The sequence below is a fragment of the Abramis brama genome (assembly GCF_963993115.1).
Source record: "Abramis brama genome assembly, chromosome: 14".
NCBI lineage: Eukaryota > Metazoa > Chordata > Actinopteri > Cypriniformes > Leuciscidae > Abramis > Abramis brama.
The window spans coordinates 13,720,785-13,740,802 of record NC_139976.1 but is presented as its reverse complement, the minus strand read 5'-3'; the positions used below and the strand labels follow the sequence as shown (position 1 = coordinate 13,740,802).

General features: G+C 37.7%; 2 protein-coding genes across 11 annotated transcripts; one reads left to right on the top strand and one right to left on the bottom strand.

Annotated features, from left to right (window-relative positions):
• Positions 1 to 495: 495 nt before the first annotated feature.
• chmp2a (charged multivesicular body protein 2A) lies at positions 496 to 3,399 on the bottom strand. Its single transcript, XM_084134272.1, has 6 exons — positions 3,211 to 3,399; positions 1,947 to 2,114; positions 1,679 to 1,858; positions 1,449 to 1,579; positions 1,093 to 1,154; positions 496 to 1,008 (listed from the first exon to the last, which is right to left on the bottom strand). The coding sequence occupies exons 2-6, from the start codon at positions 2,112 to 2,114 to the stop codon at positions 887 to 889; spliced, it is 663 nt and encodes a 220-aa protein (XP_083990398.1). The 5' UTR covers positions 3,211 to 3,399; the 3' UTR covers positions 496 to 886.
• Positions 3,400 to 4,894: 1,495 nt separating this feature from the next.
• fbrs (fibrosin) lies at positions 4,895 to 19,288 on the top strand. Of its 10 annotated transcripts, none has more exons than XM_084134249.1 (19): positions 4,895 to 5,336; positions 6,458 to 7,074; positions 7,326 to 7,517; positions 8,134 to 8,166; positions 9,312 to 9,341; positions 9,433 to 9,478; positions 10,059 to 10,404; positions 11,597 to 11,811; positions 11,996 to 12,165; positions 12,265 to 12,309; positions 12,432 to 12,527; positions 14,660 to 14,725; positions 14,819 to 14,857; positions 14,964 to 15,035; positions 15,231 to 15,390; positions 15,690 to 15,764; positions 15,943 to 16,026; positions 16,633 to 16,840; positions 16,987 to 19,288. In XM_084134249.1, exons 2-19 carry the CDS (start codon positions 6,766 to 6,768, stop codon positions 18,506 to 18,508), a joined length of 3,708 nt encoding a protein of 1,235 aa, XP_083990375.1. In that variant the 5' UTR covers positions 4,895 to 5,336; positions 6,458 to 6,765; the 3' UTR covers positions 18,509 to 19,288. The 10 variants fall into 10 exon arrangements, with proteins under 10 accessions (XP_083990375.1, XP_083990373.1, XP_083990368.1 ...); XM_084134247.1 differs by having other exon boundaries at positions 4,922 to 5,336; positions 10,062 to 10,404; positions 14,645 to 14,725; XM_084134242.1 differs by having other exon boundaries at positions 4,922 to 5,336; positions 10,062 to 10,404; positions 11,960 to 12,165; positions 14,645 to 14,725.
• Positions 19,289 to 20,018: the final 730 nt, after the last annotated feature.

The window sequence follows — 20,018 nt, the reverse complement described above, 5'->3', positions numbered from 1 at the left end:
GCAAAATAAGATTTTCTTTTCAAAATATACCACCTCTTTTGATTCACCATGAGATAAATACATTGATAACATTTCTAATATTTCTTTAGATTATTCTGTGACAAAACAAGCTTTGGAAAACTGCCTCCAAGATGTTTTTTTAAATTGAATGAAAAGTTATTGTGAGACGTTGCCTTGCACAAACTTTAGAGTTCATGAAGGTTTATAGTTCACTGAACAGGCCTGGGAATAGAAATCAATCACTTTGAGAAACAAACATACTGTATATATACCACCACATTTATTATATGAAAGTATTTACCACTAAAAGATCACAAAAATATTAGAAGATAATGATAGTATAATAGCACAGATATTTCAAAGAGAATTCTCTGATATACCCTTGGAGTGACTCCATTTTGCACACATACATTATATATATATTATATATATATATATATATATATATATATATATATATATATATATATATATGTATATGTATGTCTTTTTAATGTATGATAAAAAGATTAGTATCACCATCTGTTTATTAGAATTAAGAGATGATGTGTGATAAACCAAATTTTATAGCAATGAAATAGTGTTAAGGCTTCCTCAAAAGATCAAGTTGGAATCGCAGGGTAAGCAGATTCTTTGTTGATTTAATCACCTGTAGATGGATTTGTCTAAACAGAAGGAGCAGTCTGATGCATTGCATCTTCATTTGGGTTACGTGTTTGGTAACATTTATATAGCACACGTCATAAAAAGAGGACAGAAAAACAAAAGGGACGCATTAAAGCGTCAAATGTCAGAATAAAAGACAGCATTCACATCCTCTCTCTTTGCATCAGTCTACATTTTAGTGATGTGATATCTGAATCAAAACCTTCACTGAAAGTCTTTCTCAGTCTCTCCTGAGGTTGTTCAGCCTCTCCTCTAAGTCAGCATCAGCATCTGCCAGCGTAGGCTGCGGTTCAGCTTTCTTCCCAGCTGCAACCGAAAGGCTCCCTCCAGTAGAAGGCAGGCCTGTTTGAATGAAATGAAGTTGATATGAGAACGACTTTGGGTTAATGTGAGAACGACAGAAACTCTGGTGTCTTTTTAGCTTACTTGAAAGTTCGTCAGACAGATTGAGACCCAGCTCATCCAGAACTTGAGAAACCACAGCATCACTGCATTTGAAACAAAAAGAGCGCATGTCAGGAGAGCGCGAAGTCTGGTATAGAGACATCTCTGTTCTGGAGTTACACTACTGATTTTTTTTTATGTTTTTGTCTTTTTGACTTTTATGAAAAGTCTCCTTTGCTCACCAATGCTGCATTTATTTGATCAGTGTAAAACATCTGTTTTCTATGCAAATATTTATTCCTATGATGACAAAGCTGAATTTTCAGCATCATTACTCTAGTAGTGTTACATGATCCTTCAGAATTCATCCTAATATGCTGATTTGGTGGAATTCTCACCTCTCCTCTTCATCGTCTTCATCTCCCATTGCATCATCGATTGCATCATTCATCATCTCCTCCTTCATGTCCATGATTTCACTTTGGCGCTCAAACTCCATCATGATCTTCTGAATCTGTGGCAACTTCAACTGCATTGAGAGAATAAGAATTCACATCAAATAAATGCACATCAACAAGCTGTCTGTAGACAAGACAAATAAAAACTGAGAATGCTATTGCAGATATACCTGTCTGTTCATGGTGGCCATAGCTTTGGTGACTCCTTTCATTGCCTGCGCCATGCTGTTATTTGATTTGAGGGTTTGGATTTTAAGGCTGACAGCTTGTATATTGGCTCTCATCATTATGAATTTCTTAACGTATCGTCTTGTGCGGACCAAGTCCTTAGCCATGATCTTCACAGCATCCTGTCGGTAAAAGAATATTACTTGCACTCAAGCGAGACTTCATGGACATGTCAGTAACAGAGACGTATCAAATTAAAACTCTCCTAACCATCTGTCCTTGTTTGGCCATTTTCTTAATGTCAGCAATTATTTTCTTTTCCTGTTGCTCCAGCCTCTGGCGTTCTCTGTCTAGATCTCGCATGGCTCTGTTTAGCGCTCTCTGATTCTGTCTGAGCATCTCCTCCGGAGTCTTTCTTTTTCCAAACAGGAACTCCATCTGACATGACCAAATACAAAAAAAAAGAGAGAAAAAATACCAGATTGTTAGGCATTTGAAGGAAAATTTTAAGGATTAATTTTAGAGGGGTAGTTCACCAAACACCGTTATTAATTACTTAATTACTAAACCTGCTTGACGCGTGAGATCGGACCTCTTGCAGAAGCTCAAACGTGCGGCATAACACAAGAATGAACCTCATTGGTTCTCGCGCGTCAAGCAAACATGTTTGAGCTTGTTTACCACAACTAATGTGTGAGTTGATGAATGTTTATATGTAAATAAATGCCTAAATTCAATCTGTTCATCATATAAAGCGATTGAGTTTCTTCAGAAAATTTGGACTAAACCGCTCGAGTTGTAAAAAAAGTCTATGGACTTTTTGACGCTTCAAATTGGTAGTTGCGTTGCTGTCAATGGAGAACCAAAAAGCTCTCAGATTTTATCAAAAAGATCTTCATTTGTGTTCCGAAGATAAACGAAAGTCTTACAGGTTTGGAATGACATGAGGGTGAGTAATGAAATAATTTACATTTTTGGTTGAACTATGGTTTTAAGGGTTTCCACAATCTGATAAATTATCCAAACAACAATACAGAAAGATGATTATGTCACAGATAGGAATTCATATTTCCATTTGTGATTTAATGACGGTGACTCTCGGGCACGTGATGCTATGACATCATTCTTTTCAGGAATATCATAAGGTGAACAAGTGGTTTCTATAGCTAGTCTCAAATTAAAATATTTGACATGCTGTGAATCAACTGGCATCACCCATACTGTAATTGCGGTCATATTGTTCTCTTCTCAATTTAAGACAGAGAAAAAAATTTAACACTCCATAATATTTAGCTTAGTTAGTTACATGATACTGTTAATGACAATGAACAACGCCATATACACTCTGTGACTGACTCGAAAGGACACCGATAACCCAGACTCAAACTTTAAAAAACAACATATTAAAATTATTATCCTTTTATGAAATCACCCAGACTTTTCCTAAATAACATACATAATAATGAGCTCAGTTGCTAAAATTAGCTCAACAAAAGAAAGAAAAGCTGGAGGCCTTCGTCGCTCTCGTTTTTACCTTGCCTTTTCTTTGTGTGGAAAACGTCCACCAGAGACAGAAGTAGTTGAACAGGCCAAATATCACTCCGTCGTCTGTTTCTTTTATTCCTTATTCAAAGCTACAGTTCGTCGATCCACCCGATTGTTTTCCCAAGTCTAGCTTCTTCCGCATATGAATGTCAATACTTCCTTTGTAAAGATCTACGTCACAGGAAATGCGTCATACAATACTTTTCAACAAACAACAGGTAGCCTACATTTGTGATTGACTAAACTTTATTTTTAGTAAGTTATTTATTTATTTTTGTTCTTTAACAAATTAATTTTATTTTCAAACTAATCTTTTTTTTGTAATTATACATTATTAATCTTGTGGTTATACTTGTTAAGTTTCATATTCATCTGTGTATATTCAGCAATCAAAAAACTTTTTTTTTTATGTGGTCCTGAAGCAATTAGAAAATTATATAGTTACTATCATGGAGAGCACAAACATAAATTCTGTTAAAACTGTCTCTTTATTTAATACATTTAAGATTTTGTGAACATAACAATGCTTTAATTATTTTATTTATTATTTACTATATTTATTTTTGGTAGTTTTAGGCTGTTTAAATAGATTGTATTTATTTTAGATATTTTATATGTACAGCCTTGGCATTTTTGTTATGCAATTTCTGTTTAAGCATTCATAAATAAAAAAGGGACATTTATGAATTGCTTTTTTTTTTCTTATTATAAAATTGTATTGTTATTGTATTCATCAAATTCAAGATTATACTGGTTATGTTCTTCTTACACGGAACTATATTATTTTATCGTATGAAATCAAAGATACATTTCTTGAAAACATTGGCAAAATCTTTAATTTATTAGATACATTTCATATTAATAATTCATATTTTATACACTGTAAAAAGTGATCAGTTGAGTTAACTTACAAAAAGTGAGGAAACCTATTGCCTAAAAATTATTAAGTAAATAAACTTCATGCGTAAGTTATGTGGAATTGTCAAGTTCACATAACTACATTTTTTCAATTACACATGAAGTGTATTTATTTAATATTTTAAGGCAATTATTATTAAAGTAAATAAGCGTAAATAAGTGTTACTTAATATTTTTCAGACAATAAGTTTCCTCACTTTTTTTCTGTAAAATCAAATAATCACTTTTTAAAATGTAATAATAATAATAATAATAATAATACAAATAAAACATTTGTAAAGTAATACCACTTTGATATGTTTTTTACCTCTTTCACTGCACATACAGTCTCTTTATTTTGGTATGGATGTATTCTACAATGCAAATTTGATATATTCTGCACTGTTCTAGTATGCATAATGTTACTTAGGAAACACAAACAAATTCATATAGCCTACAGTAATAAAAAAACATCATGGATAGTTGGATTAAAGAAAATCTCCAAATATCCAGGAAGAACATAAAATAGGCATGTTTAAGTTATTTATACATATATCAAATATAATGACAAATGGTAATACAGTTTAAATGAAATAAATATCAACACTTAAAACACTTGGTTTGGAATCGGATGATGAGAACAAGTGTGTATTACTACCAGGACCTTCTCTGAACGTCGGAACGGTCGGAACCATGAGCTATTTGTAAATACAAGGCACTTTTACTATCGTTCGTGCCCTTCAATGACAGTAGATGGCAGTACTATCGTCGCATTCAATGCAGCCTGTTTTCAGTGAACCAACAGAGGAAGAAAACCCGACAGAAGCACACAATGCAGTTTGACTGCTACGGGTTATCCACCCAGGCTTCATGTATGCTTTAGCTTCCCAAATAAACTAAAGAAATCTATTTATTCCATTTTGACGATCGCAACGAAAAGCGAGCTTTCATAGGTCCATTTTCACGATACACTTGAGAAAGAAAACAGCTCCTGCTGCGGACACCGGCGAAATCTCCAGCTTGACCGCACACAGTGGATCACAGAGCGGGCCGCGGAAGGAGGAGCCCAACCTGCGCTGACGGGGCTGCGCTCAACATCCCTGACGGAAGAACTCCAGACCGAGGCCTCGGGGCCTGTTGTATATTATTATCGTTTTAAATGGAGGCTCGGACGAAAGCAGAAGCCAGAGGAAAATGGCCCTCTGTACAGCGCGAGTGGTGGGTGTGATTGGAAATATTGTCGTTGTTTTGTTCGTGTCTGTGCCTTTGAGTATCGTTAGTAAAGCAAGACGGAGTGGGTTAGTTTCGAGCAAAAAGAAGGGAAAATGTTTTATAGTTCAGTTGAGATTTAAGCCCATCGCACAGTGTCCTCTTTTCTCCTCTGCTCGTTAAAGAAAGCTGAAGGGCTAGTATGTTGTTTCAGCTGACGGGTTTTGTTTTTAAATCCGCAAATAGACAAGTGGTTAAGATTCGTGTTACATTCATCGTTTGCATTAATGTATTGAACTGAGTGACTAGTTAAATTTCCTTCTTAAATGTGAAGTGTAAGGTGGGGTGTCAACGAAGCACAGGCTAATGTTACATGGTTAGCTTGTTTTATTGGAGTCATATTAAATAGCTTTGGGCCCCCTCGACAGATGTTTTAGAAGAGATATAACGAGCTAGACATTTGTAAAACGAGTGATTGATCTTTTAAAATGACATTTGCTATGTGGTAAGGTGTTTCATGTAACGCTGGCTGGTGTTTGCTCGCCTGGTTGTTTATACCGGATATATAATAATCGTTGAATAATTGGCAACATCACAATCGCATAATTCTAATACTGTCATGTATAGTACAATAAACTAAAATGTTACGAATTTGGTCGTTTAAAAGCGAGTGTTTAATCCGCGATCCGAACTGGTTAGCTAACTAACGTTAGCAAGCTAACATCGAGCGATTTAACTCTTCGCTTCATTAACCGATTTATCTGCTTCAGATTGAGAAAAAAAGACTTTGGCTGAAATATTTTAGTCTATAAGGATCGTTTTGCGCCACGGTTGGCCTTTGTTTGTACAGATCATATAGCTTTTAATAAAGTTTACTAACGAAAACTCAGCCCTAACTTATAAGGTAGCATATTTTAGGCAGATTGTCTCATATGTCAATAACAAATGATAGTTTTAGTTTGTAATTTTAGTAAAAACATGTTTTTAGTCTTAAGCCAATATTCTATATGAAGGAAACCAGTTGTTTCCAACATAACCAATGCATATTTTCTTAGTCAAACAGCCATATTGAATCTTTAAAAGCCCGACTGCGCCACTCATGGGTAGTTTCTCCTTTTTTCCTTCCCCAGATGAAAGTGACAATGTCTTGACAGAAAGACAGTAAGTGGATTATCTAGAAGCTTTCATAATCGCTGTGTTATTGGATAAAACAGGCCCGGTGATGCCCAGACATGACTGAACTCAGACTGCAGTGTGCTCGCACCATACAGCTTCCACTGGACTATTAAATTATAAGACAGAAACCTTAAACCACAATTACATCTGAGATCCGGAGCACTGGTCCTGGAGGCGTTGGTTTTTATTCTGTAACTGTTGTAAAGTCTCCCAGGCCGGACCAGGGTGTGTTTTTAACAAGTGCCTTTGTACGGACATTGATATGGATGGTCCCAGCCGAAGCGGAGGCTTCAGGCAGAGCCGCCGCTCCCGCTCGCAGCGTGACCGAGAGCGGCGGCGGAGGAGAGCGGATCTCGCGGAGCACAGGGCCTCGTCGCCATCCTCGGCCTCGGACCAAGAACTCTGCAGAGGAGACTCCCTGCTTCGTGCCAATGGAGGAGAATGCAGACCCGGCTTCCCTGGGGCCAGACACCGGCCTCCGCGTCGGAGGAAGCGAGAATCGGTGTCTTGCGAGGAGGATATCATCGATGGATTCGCCATAGCCAGCTTCATAAGCCTGGAGGCCTTGGAGGTTTGTGTGCTTATCCATCTTTCACTACTCTGTAGTAAATGTTGCATTACTGTATGGAGATTAGAAGTTGTGAAATTTTGCATATTAAGTTTTGGACAAAATATGCTTGTAATTATATATTTATAATAATAATACCCGATAGTGTAAATTGTGTTAATCAAATAAAAGCACAGTGAGTTGAATTACAACAATCTAAGTACAGAGCTTGACATTTTGCTGCTCTGGTATGTTTTACTGTGTTACTTTGATAGATGGACTGTTCCCTAAAGCCTCCAGAGCGATCTGGCTTGTTAATGGGTAGAGGAAGCAAAAGAAAGAGAGGTCTAGATGAAAACGGAGGGCCTCTGTCAGAGCCGGAGGAAGGACCTCCTGCTACGTACACCAACAGTTGGGAGCAGCGCAGGAAGATCAAATCAAAACTGAAGAGAAATAGAGATGCTAAGGTTAGTACTGCAGTTTCATCACACCTTAGTTGACAAAAAAAAATAAAAAAATCAGTATCTGAAAACGCCCATTAAACAACAAACATTTCTACAATAGTCCTGCGTAGATGCGCTTCTGACCTGATAAACCAGTTGGGTATATTTAAAAACAAGTTTTTAATATTGAGCAGCAATGGTGCCGTATTGTTGGGGAAATTAGACGCAGTGACTGGTCTAAACAAAATTTGCATCACATGTGCATATGCTTCTCGCTGTCCTAGCAGCAGTTGAAAGACTGCTGTACAGACTCTGTACAGATATCTGGAGAGCAGGGTAACCACTGGCCAATGTGTGTACATGTATGTAGTTATGCAATTCAAAGGCAGCAAAAATTGGCAATGTGTCGATTTCAGAAATGATGCCAGGAGGAACTGCCACTTCTGTTAATCAAAGTGTACATGGTTATCAGCCATTGCAGTAATCTCATAATGGCCAACTATAGGCTGATTAGTTAGTCTGACCTATGTAACTAACTACTGGCAGCCGACCCTTTTAATGCAAGATAAAAATAAATATATTTATTTGCTACACTGTATTCTTTTCGCCATGGTTTGACTTTTCCAAATGTCGGTTTCAGATATCTGGGAATCACATGGAGACAGGATACATTGTAAGTTGTTTTTTTCCCGTGTGTTGTCTTTTTCTTGCTGCCCATAAATGTGACTGAAATGTTTTCAGAATTTCAAAATACATATATTTTGCACATGCACTATCACGTAAATTCGTCCCCTTACAGTATTTATTATTCATACTATAAGCCGGAGGGCGCTCTCTCGTAGAAAGTCCAAAACAGACTTGTAGAAGTAATAACAGAGATGATTTTATTATTGGGAGATAGGAGGGTCCGTGGCTCTACCATTGGAGAAAGCTTAACGGCTAACTTGGATCACGTGTGCCTTGATAACCAATCACATTACAGCCTTGACATCATTGAAAGTTGTGTGACAGTCAATGCATTGTTTGCGGATACCATAGAAATAAATGAGAATTGCCGTAAACTGAATCATATCTGTCGCCTAATTGTCCGTGACAATTTAAAAATATTTATTTATTTATTTAAAAATAAAAAAATAGATCAGTCCAAAATGAATGTTTAAGTGGAAACGTGCTGAAGATTAGCTGATGGGCTGTTGATTCATTAAGTCGTTTTCCCACAAAAGCTGTTTATTCAGCGTAGTGAAGCCTCTCCTCTATTGACATCCATTAAGAAAAACGGCATCTGGTCTCCTTCCCTGCGTACCACAGTGTTTGCAGGCATGCCTTCAAGTGGCTTTGACAAAGGCATCCAGCTATTGTTGTAGCTGAAAAAAAAGCTGAAACTTTTAGAGTGATGAAATATTAAGACAATAAACGATTGCGACAATACATGGTTTATGTGTGTTTTTCAAGCCATCTCGGGGTATTTTTAATAAAGTATATGAATAATGCTGTGCTGATTGACAAAGCCTTTACTACAGTATAGAAACTATAAAATATATTTGCATTGTATAAAATCCATGATGATTTACTGCACAAGTGTTTGTAGTACATAGTAAATTGTAGTAAATCATAAAATTGTCATAAGGAAAATATAGGGAAAAAAATTGAATACAAATTAGTGGTTATTGTTCAGCTGTGTATTTGATTTCTTAGCCAACTAAAAGCAAACTTTTGAACTGTAGTGTATGTTTTGGTTTGTTTGCATGTCATAAATTATATCATAAACGGGGAAAATTGTCATTGTACTGCTATCACTTAATTCTTTTTAACCCACAGTGCGATACAGAGAGTGAATCGGGAGATAAGGTAAAAACCTTTCTTTGTTGACCTGATTTTGCATTTATGTATGTATTGTGATGTGTTTTTAATTAGTGACATTTCTCTTGCTATTATTTAGGCTTCTGACAATCTGGAGCCAGCATTCATCGTCTGCACAAGAGAAGGTAAATATCTGCTGCCAGTGGCAGGTTTACATACTAGGAGAGGGAGAAAAAAATCTGCAGATGCATGATAGCACTGTGTGCGCTCTAGAAACAGCTGTATTCGGCTTGCTTTCAATTCCACACACACGTGGAGACGCGCACACACACACACACACACACACACACAAAAACCCTTTAACCTGCCATAAAATAATCTTCTATAAAGTTTGAAAAGGTTTAAGCGAATTACAAGTGCAATCGCACAACTTCATTGCACAGGATATGCACTTTGCTTGATGTTACGCTTACAACGTGCGGTCTCGCCCGCCAGTATTTTAGCACTAATCATCTTATTGCATTGAATCGTGAGCTGCCTAGAGATTCCCACCCCTAGGATATACTGTATGTTTTAAGGATTTGAATTGGGCAATGGTGTTCATCATGAATTAAAATGCATATGCAATTTAAATGCCACACAGATATTTTTTCATGAAGAACAATGCTTTTGTGCATTCTTGCATAAAATTGTTGGATTATTTTGTTGTCATGCATGGAAAACAGTATTACATGGATTACATTGTAGCTCTCTCTTTTTCCAAAGCAGTTAACTCCAACTCTGCAAGCGCTGCTGTGGGCAACGGTTGCCCTCTCTTGCCCTCAAATAGCTCAATACCCCTTCTGTCTGTCACACCTCGGGTTTCTGGCCTGGAGAGGAGTCAGGAGAGGAGTATGGAGCAGCCTTACCCTGAGCCCATCTTTACCTCATCCTCTCTGCCTAGCCTTGCAGCCCATTCCACTGCTTCTGTCTCCAACTCACTTCCTGATCAGCGTAATGGAAATGGTGGTCCCCATCACCGCCATGATCCTAGCCCACCACAGCACAAACACAAGCCCTTCCTTTTCCATGGAAAGTCACAATCGATCTACTCAATGGGCAGCAACAACAGGTCAGTGTAGTGAAACAGCATTTCTGTGTATTTTAACTTAAATAATGCGCTTAGCCTTCTAAAAAACAATCATGCTGTTGAAGCTAATAGAATAATCTCGGCACACCTACAGTCTGTTCACATATCCTCTAATCCATATTGTACACAAAATATTTCAATGTGTTTGCCTGGCTCGACACAGCTTCCGTAAAGGGGACACAGCTGTTTTTTTCCAGTCCACCTGGAAAAAAAAGTAATGTTTACAAGATTCTAGGTTGATACTGCACTTAGTTTTTCAAGTTACACTACCGTACACAATTTTGGATCTGAAAAATTAGGAAGGCTGGATTAATAGTTGATGAAAATTCAGCTTTGCCATCAGAGGAGTAAATAACATTTTAAAATGTATTAAAATAGAAAATGGTCATTTTAAATTGTAATAATATTTTACACAATATTACTTTTATTGCATTTTTTATCAAATATTTTGATCAATGCAGCCTTGGTGAGCATAAGAGATTTCTTTGAAAAACATAAATCTTTTTTACCAACCCCAAACATTTGAAATGTAGTGTAGGCCTACATCTTTTAAATAATTTGTACTTAATGCGTTTGGCATGGATAAGTACTTTTTTATATTTTCAGTACTTCAGTGTCACATGTTCCTTCAGGAAAAATTAAATATTAAGCAGCACAACTGTTTTCAGCATTGATAATAGAAATGGTTCTTGAGCAGCAAATCAACATATTTCCTGAAGGATCATGTGACACTGAAGACTGGAGTAATGACTGCTGAAAATGCAGCTTTGCCATCACAGGAATAAATTACATTTTAAAATATATTAAAATAGAAAACCGGCATTTTAAATTGTAATAATATTTCACAAATTACTGTTTTATTATATTTTTGATCGACTTCTTTCAGAAACATAAGAAAATCTAACCGGCCCCATACGGTAGTGTATATATAATAAATAATTGATATTGATGCAGAGTGATTGATACTGATACATACTCATGTTTCAGACATCAATCACCCATCGAATTTATGGCGAATATTTCTTTATTTACATGCATCAGATGGTCCCTATCATATTGCACAGCTCTTATTTAGCTGCAATCTGACTTAAGTTATTTTTCAAAAGAGTGTCTATTAATATAATAGACAGATTGTATTCCCTAAATATATGATGTGACATTGGTTTTCCATCAGGAGCAGTACCTCAGGCAAGCCTCCATCTTCATCAGCCACTTCTTCATCAATCAGACCCCCTACTCCTGCTACAAGTGTGTCCCTAGTTCGAGGCCCAGGGGGTGTGGGGACAGTAAGACCCTCCTCTCGACCAAGTCCTGGTGCCGTCTTCACACCGTCCCCCAGCCTTCCCCCACCTCCTCCACTTATGCAGGTGTCACCCCACCCTTCATCAGGTAAAGTTTACTAACCGATACACTACAGAAAGTTATGAAATGCTAACAGTTGTTATTTCACATGTGTCGGTAAAATCTTCATAGAAACAAAGCGTGTATGTTTTTGTTAAGAAAGATGAAAGTTCTTTCTTTTCTATTCAATTAACAGATCAGGATTTAACACAATCAAATGTTGCCTCTGTAGCTGGAGGACCGTCTGTTTCAAGTTCGAGCTCTGGGACGGGTAGCAGATCCTCGCAGGCCCAGACGTCTATCCAACCAATGGCCTACCAGTTTCATCAGCACAATCACCAGCACCAGCACACTCATACTCACCAACACTTCTTACACCCCACAGCTGCACCACCACCATTGGTGAGGAGTCAACTATAGCCCATGGATGGCTCATTTCAGAAAGTGGCTGATTATGTCAATTCATGCTTTGACATTTCTCTTGTGGTTGTTGTCTTTCAGTTTGAGAAGTATCCAGGCAAAATAGACAGTCTCTTTCGACACCCAGTAAGTGTTGTATGTGTGGCAATTTTCAAACTTTCGGTGAATATAGCATGGTTTAAGGCCTCTATAAAACACTCGTTTTTCTAGTTTGTGATTATTATTAATTTCTTTCCTCTCCTGCAAAGTTTTTTCCTCAGTACCCACCATCTGTGCCTGGAATACAGCCTGTTCTTCCGCCCACAGGACCTTTCAGTTCATTGCATGGAGCATTTCAGCCTAAGGTAAGAGTTGCTTGTCATTTGGCCCATGTTTTAAATATTAATATCTAATATCTGTGTATAAATGAAGAATGATTGTGTATTACCACAATATCCAGTGATCATGGAAAGCCAATAATGTGCTATCTGCCCACTGCAAAAAAAAAAAAATAGTATATTTTGCTAATAATGTACACTACAGTTCAAAAGACAAAATTAATACCTTAATTCAGCAAGGATGCATTACATTGGTCAAAAGTGACATTTAAAAAAACAACAACTTTTTGTTCATCAAAGAATCCCGAACAAATGTATTATATTAAGAAGTGCTGTTTTAAACATTGATAATGAAAAATGTTTCTTGAGCACCAAATATTAGAATTATTTCTGAAGGATCATGTGACACTGAAGACTGGAGTAATGACTGCTGAAAATTGAGCTTGGCCATCAAAGAAGTAAATTACATTTTAAAATATATTAAAATAGAAATCATTTGAGCATAAGAGACGTCTTTCAAAGACATCATAAATGGCTTTGTACCATAGTTCAAATATAGTATTTCTGTCACAAGTTCAGTGGTATTTAATGCATTTATAATTATCTTAAAATAAGGTTCATCAGTATTTAAACAAGTCTCGTGATTTATAACATAAAGTCATAAACAGTCCAAATGTAGTTTTTAAAATACCATTTTCCACTCTTTCTTAAATTGGCCATTTTTAAACTGTATCTTTGGAAGGACTTTATGAATGACCCACCTGTGAAGTAGGGCTACGATATTGGAAAAAACTATATTTTGTTTTTCTGCAATATATGGTGAGATTCAAACAATTTTGCCAGATGAATTGAATTGCTCTATTTGAAAATAATTAATCATTTCTAGAATGATTGGGGTGATTTTGTAGGGGAGTACATCTGCATAAAAAAAACAGATTGCAATCATAGATAAATACTATAGAGCAAAGATACAAATGAAATGAATAGTGCAAACAGTAAAAAAAAAAAAACAGTACTGAACCATGAAAATGTGCTAAATGAATATGACATATATTAAAATAAGTTCTACAGAACAAATTCTACAGAAAATAATTTAAACATTATAATATTACAGGTTAAATGTGTGTTTCTTTAGCTATAACCTAGAAACATATATGTAAATTTCATAGGTAAAACTTTGCAAGTCCCATTTGTTAACAAGTATGTATATTCGCTTGCTTACATGAACTATATGCATTATGCAAAATAAATTTTTACAGCATGTATTAATATTTGAGCTATACAATTGTACTTTGATCATTCATGTTAGTTCATAGTGCATTAACTAAGGTTAACAGATAAAATAAAAATCAACTTAATTTAAAAATGTATTAGTAAATGTTGAAATTAACAAACTAACAATGAACAATACTTATACAGCATTTATTAGCCTTAGTTAATGTTACAAATAGAATCTTATTGTAAAGTGTTGCCATTTCATATAAATCCAAACAGTGATGCTTAAAGATGGCCATCTTTAAATATCTACACAAAGGCCATAGCATTGAAATTACATAAATGAATATTACATCTATAGTCTCGCACTTAAAAAAGAACTGAAATCGAATGAGTTTCATTTTTTTATTTTTTAATATGTTTCTGTTTCTGTCGGCTGCAGGAACATATCAATTTGCTTTCTCACGTCAATAGCTTTAAATATGCAATTTCACCGGCTAATAAATACATAAAAGTGACCAGCCGGATATAAACTAATGCAAATAGATGGTAATAATTGCGACATTAAACGTTTGGGTCGGATTAGATTTATTTTTGTCTCGTTGTCACCGCTTGAGGTACTACTAATGTTGGCGTCCTCTCAGCCTTGACGGCAAACAAACATACTGCTGTTCTTTCTCTGCTAATGCAGCATCTAGTCAGCAAATTAATTATTTTATAATGATATGGCAAAATGTACTTTAGTTTTCTGTTTTCATACCGTTTCGCTGTCTGTCTTTAAAATGCGCATTTGAAGTTTCAGCGCTCTCTGCGCATTGTGTGCTGACCCTTCTCAGCCGCTTCAGCAACGGCACCAATTCAGCCACTTTTTGCCCTGTTTTTATTTTGAGTCCATGAAGTGCGTTTGAATAGTGTGTTGTTATTGACAGCTTGTTGCCCTTCAGGGAGCTGCTCCAGAGATGACTTCTGGTTTGGGAGTTGTACCGCCCCATCTGCAACCTAAAACAAGGGTAAAGATGTTGTATCTTGTACATTTGTATCATACATCATTATCAAGAAACTTTAGTTTGAATAATGTATGGTGTTTGTGTTTCTTTCCACAGCTTACAGACCCATTTGCACCACCACCAAAAGTCAGTAATGTAAGTTTTATTCTCTTTTGTTTTGTACTTGATTTATTTTAGTTGTTGACCTCTAAATGAGTACGGGGAATTCCTTTCTAACTGTACATAGACGGTCTCTTTACAGAAACCTGGAAAATGGTGCGCTATGCATGTCCGTGTGGCTTGGATGATTCTAAGGCATCAAGAAAAAGTCAAGGTTTTTGCGTTCATCTGTGTTTTCATTTCAAAAAATGGGTTATCGACTGGTTGAAATATTTAATAGTATTTTATAATAAATTTATATTAATATACAATCAAATTTTTTTGACCATGAAACAATTCGATTTTATAAATGTTTTTTAGACAGTGGTGTCACTCCTGTTGACCTTCTCTTTGTCACCATCTTCCTCAGCTTATGCACGCTGATCCACAAAAGCTTGACTTCCGTAATGACCCATTGCCTCGACTCCCTGGCCCTGGTATTGGTGGACTTGGAGGTCTAGGACCACTTGGTGGTCCCCTTACCCCAAATCATGATCTTACAAGGCCAGGAAGCCTGTTTGCAGCCGCTGGTGGGTGATACTCCTTACACTTAATGCAACCAGTTTAGGAATTTTGCAGGTGACCTAAGCCTGTGATTATTCTTAAGCTGTTGAAGTGAGCTGTTTCCACCTAAATAATAGTTTTTAGATACAAGACACTTTGACAGCACTACTGAAGGATTTTTAGAGCACTACTGTGCTGTCATACAAAGGTTTTAAATTAGACTTAAGGAGTATATACGACACAAACTTGGCTAAATGTCAACACTCAATGGTAGTCCATTTATGGGTGTTTAAGCTTTTATCTGAGTTGACCTATGTCTTCTCAGGTGGAGTCAATCCGTCCTCCACACCATTCATGTCTCCATCAACGCCCCACTCTTTCCTCCCAGCAGCACATCTGGGTAAGAGACTGTCTCTGAGAAAGTAGGGGCATCAAAAGCCAATGTTACCCATGCTGCTCTTGTTGCTCTGTTCTTCAGGCTTGCTTCACTCGCTAGCTTTGTAGAGCATAATTTTCTCTTTTAGTAGAACAATGATGTCTGATTTCATCATCTCTAACAGCTATGTTTCTTGTTGCAGAACCATATGTTCGTTCACCTCCCTTCTCCTCTTTGGGAGCCCTGGGTTCTGGTGCCTTTGGAGGCCTAGGCAGCCCCACAATAGGTTTGTCATGCTGTTTTGTTTTTTATGAAGATATATTAATCAGTAGGATTGTTCTTACTTAGCCCTGGAGTCAAAAAGATTAAAAATCACTTTTTGGTGATTTATTGGATAAAGATTTGTAAAAAATAAGTTTTACTTACAATTGGTACTCAATAAAATATTATAGAGCTTGGCATCATTATGGATATTCATTATAAAATGGCCATAGGGTTAAGATTTTACCAGTTTACATGACATTTCCAGGTTGAGAAATTAGTTTTAAAATTAGGCTTCCTTGTACATCAAGGAAATCCTGATTCTCTAAAGAAAAAAAAAAAACAGTTGTTGCGGGGTGAATCAAAATCTGAATTTTTAGTGTTTTTAGTTTTTGTGTCATTGTAATGCTAGTTGTCTCATTTTATACCATTTTAAGTCATCTTAAAGCCTCCCCGGAAGTTTGCTGAGGCCCCCTGGTTGAGAACCACTGCTTTAACTGGAATGTGTTTTTATAACATTTCTTAAGCATTTTAATTAAAAGGTTTCTCAAATGTTAATTTAAGTACTGCTTTATCAGTCACATTCTTCTCTCAGCCAAAGACTAATCAAATTTGATACCTTTCCTTTTAGCGGCCAGTGTTTTTGGACATAAGACCGAGCCCTCTGCAAGTGCGGTTGGAGGATTAGGTAACCCCCATGATCCATGGAATCGTCTGCATGTTACCCCTGCCTCTTTTCCCTCTGGATCGTCTTGGGCCAAGGGACCGGAGAAAAAAGATGATCGAGGAAAGGAAGTGGAGAAAAGAGAGCTGACTCATATAAAAGATGAAAAGGACAGGTATGACATTACAACAAAATACATTTCTGTTCACTTTAACTTTAAATGGTTCATTGTCACTAGGGGCTTTTAAGATCAAATGTGAATTATGTATTGTGTCTCTCAATTTGACACATACTTAAATGGTTTAATACTGTTTCACACAGAGACAGTCTCATGTATGGACGCCCACCAGTTCGAATGTCACCTGGTGTCCCATCCCTCAGGCACCGCAGCAACACCCCCAGTTCACATTTGAATGGCTTGGGTCCACTGAGCGTAGGTGGGGTCCCTTCAGATGGCCAAAGCAGAGAGCGTGAACGAGAAAGAGAGTCAGACAAGAGACAACATTCTGCATCCAGGACACCAGCGTCGGCTTCCTCCACAGCACCGGACAGACCTCGATCTTCAACGTCTTCTATTCTCACAACCTCTCCTTCTAATGTCCGCTTAGCTTCTTCTCCTCTGGACCTATTTCACCGACAGTTACCACACACACTCAGCACTGAATCAAGTCACTCTTCGCAAAGAGAGAACAATGGTCCAGCCTCTTCCTCTTCTACTTCGCTTCCAGTAAAGAAACCTGATCGGACCACAACTCCCGTATCCAAGCCTGGACTTGGTCTAACCTCTGGGCTGCCTCTCCCCCAAGTCAAGGTCAAAGAGGAGCGTAAAGAGGAGCCTGAGCCAGTGCCCATCTCCTTACCGCATCAAGCCATACCTCAACACAACTTTGAACGGCCCAATAGTCGACACACACACCATCCATCCACCCCTTCCTCAACCCTCTCATTGACGCCTACACCTGGCATGTCTCTTCCTCCTCCAACTCCACACCCTCCCCATCATCATCATCATCATCTGTCCCTTTTAGATCGTAGGGCTATTGATGCAGCCTATCTCGGTGGTGCTGGAGGCCCAGCCGGACTGGTATTAGGTGCTGCAGCTGAACGTTTTCCACCACATCCTCATGGTCCTCCGCAAGGTCATTCCCAAGCCACTCACAGCTTTCCCTGGGACCCTTGGAGGGATCTGGCTGCCCAACAACAGCAGCAACGCAGGGAAGTATTGACTCTGAGGTCAGATCACCACCTTGCACTTCGCTCTGATCCACACTTGTCTAGACTTCTCCAGCATCAGCAGGTACAGCGATTTTTGGAGGCTGAGAGAGCTGCAGTAGCGGCCGCTGTGGCGAACAGCCCGCACCATCCACAAGTACCTACCTCTACGTCTTCTGCTTCAGCAGGCAGGTCAGAGTTTGGTTTGATGCCCCACCCGTTTGATGAGGAACAACGTGCTCAGATACTGCGGGAAGATTTTGAGAGAGCACGGTACTTTGGGATGCATCCACATCCGCATCTGTCTGCCCCTCACCTTCCTAGCCCGTCTCATGCTGCCCACCTTGAACAGCTTCACGCAGGGCTACTGTCTCACTCTCATCTCCATCCTGGAGCACAAGCATCACATCACCCTGGCCTCTACTCTAGACTTGGACCTCTGCATTCACACTCTCATGTACCTAATGGCATTCTAACCAAGAATCCAGGTCTAGTTGGGGCATTGTCAGTTGGGGCTCCACCACCTCTCATTCCATCTGTTAACAGATCTTCTACTCCACCCCGTGGCTCCAGACTTGGCGGGGGAGACTTGGGCCTTTTTACCACACATAAAGATGGCGAGTCGAGATAGTACTAGGTAAAGCTTGAGGAGCTTCCAGAACTACTTTGCTGAAGAAACTGCTCCTCACATGGCAAGGTTCTGCAGGACACTCAAAAAGAGCTACGCTTCAATGGCCATACACAAGTGTTGAAACAACCTGGGGAGGGAACGGAGACACTTCCCAGGGCTGTTTGATACATTTATCCACTGTGGTTATGTTGGTGCAATTTAGGTACTCTCTTGCTGTGGCCTGATTTTTATGTAGGGTTTTCTTTAAAAAGAGGCCTGTGGATGCTCAAAGACAATTCATTGCTACTAATAATATGAAGACAAGTTATGTTGAAAAGTTGTGGATCAAAAATTGCAAACCTGTTTGTCTTAGTGAACTCAAGGAAACCCTATTGTAGAGTTATTGTCCTCCGCTTTGCATTTGAAGAAAGAGAAATCAGACCGTGACTGAAGTAATCAAGTACTTCTCAATGTCTGAATCAGCACTGTTGACAAATGTATGAATTAAAAGAAACACTTGGTCCACATTCTGCTTTAAATATTAAAGTCATCCATCAGACAACTTCCATTAACATCAGAATGAACTTAAGATTTATTTTATTCTTTAAAAAAAAGTTATTATGAACTGTATGTACATCTTGTTGGATAATATTTTAAAAATTTAAAGGGAAAGAACTGTCTCCCATTCATTAGTCTGACTCGGTACAAGAGCTGGGCCAGAATATAGTAGAATAGTGATATTGCTTTTGTAATAATTATTGTTAACATTAATTACCTTCCATAATAAATATATTCACTGTTTATGTTATGTCATGTTTCAGGTCTTACCAAATGCACTCACTTGTTGAAAGAAGTCAGAGATATGATAATTGTCCAGCAGAGCACTCCAGTGATATATTTTGCTCCAATATACTGGTTATGTTAAAGTCAATGTACTGAGGATGTATCAAAGCCAGCCTATACAGTTCAGAGAATGGTATATCTTCATACTTTGGGAGAGAAGTGCGTGTGTGTGTGTGTTATGTCTATGTTTTCCACAGTTGAAGCCTTTGGAAGTCTCTAACAACCATCATCCAAACACACAGAGTGGCACGAGGCATCTGTTGACTGGACAAAAGGAGTGCACGTCTTGTACTTGCAGCTAAACTATAGGATTAGAAATGCTCTTGAGATACAGGACATTCTGGATTAATTATTTGAGCAAAACAATTTTATACATTTTAAATATGTCCTTTTCCCTCTTGAAAAGAAAAACAAAGATTAATTATTAAACAAATGGTTGGTTATTTACATGTGTTAGTGTATTAATTCATTGCGCAAGTATAAATGATGCATGGTGTATTATTGTCCCTTCTCAAAATTTCAGATCCAAATTGTGACTTATCTGACTAAACTTTGTTCTTTTAATTAATATATGTGGCCCATGTGCACTAAACATTAATTGTCACCATAAGTAAAATTCAGGAGATCTGAAAGTGTATCTCGAGTCATAATTGTTAGCATAATATTTGTTAGAGTCTGTGGATAAAAA

Excerpts from the sequence above, each read along its gene's own strand:
- fbrs (XM_084134240.1), top strand. The coding sequence starts at position 6,766 with ATGGATGGTCCCAGCCGAAGCGGAGGCTTCAGGCAGAGCCGCCGCTCC. Across the intron at positions 9,479-10,058 it reads CATCGTCTGCACAAGAGAAG|CAGTTAACTCCAACTCTGCA; the intron begins GTAAATATCTGC and ends CTTTTTCCAAAG. Across the intron at positions 11,812-11,959 it reads GTCACCCCACCCTTCATCAG|ATCAGGATTTAACACAATCA; the intron begins GTAAAGTTTACT and ends TTCAATTAACAG.
- chmp2a (XM_084134272.1), bottom strand. The coding sequence starts at position 2,114 with ATGGAGTTCCTGTTTGGAAAAAGAAAGACTCCGGAGGAGATGCTCAGA. Across the intron at positions 1,155-1,448 it reads GAAGACGATGAAGAGGAGAG|TGATGCTGTGGTTTCTCAAG; the intron begins GTGAGAATTCCA and ends TTTCAAATGCAG. Across the intron at positions 1,009-1,092 it reads TCTGTCTGACGAACTTTCAA|GCCTGCCTTCTACTGGAGGG; the intron begins GTAAGCTAAAAA and ends TCATTCAAACAG.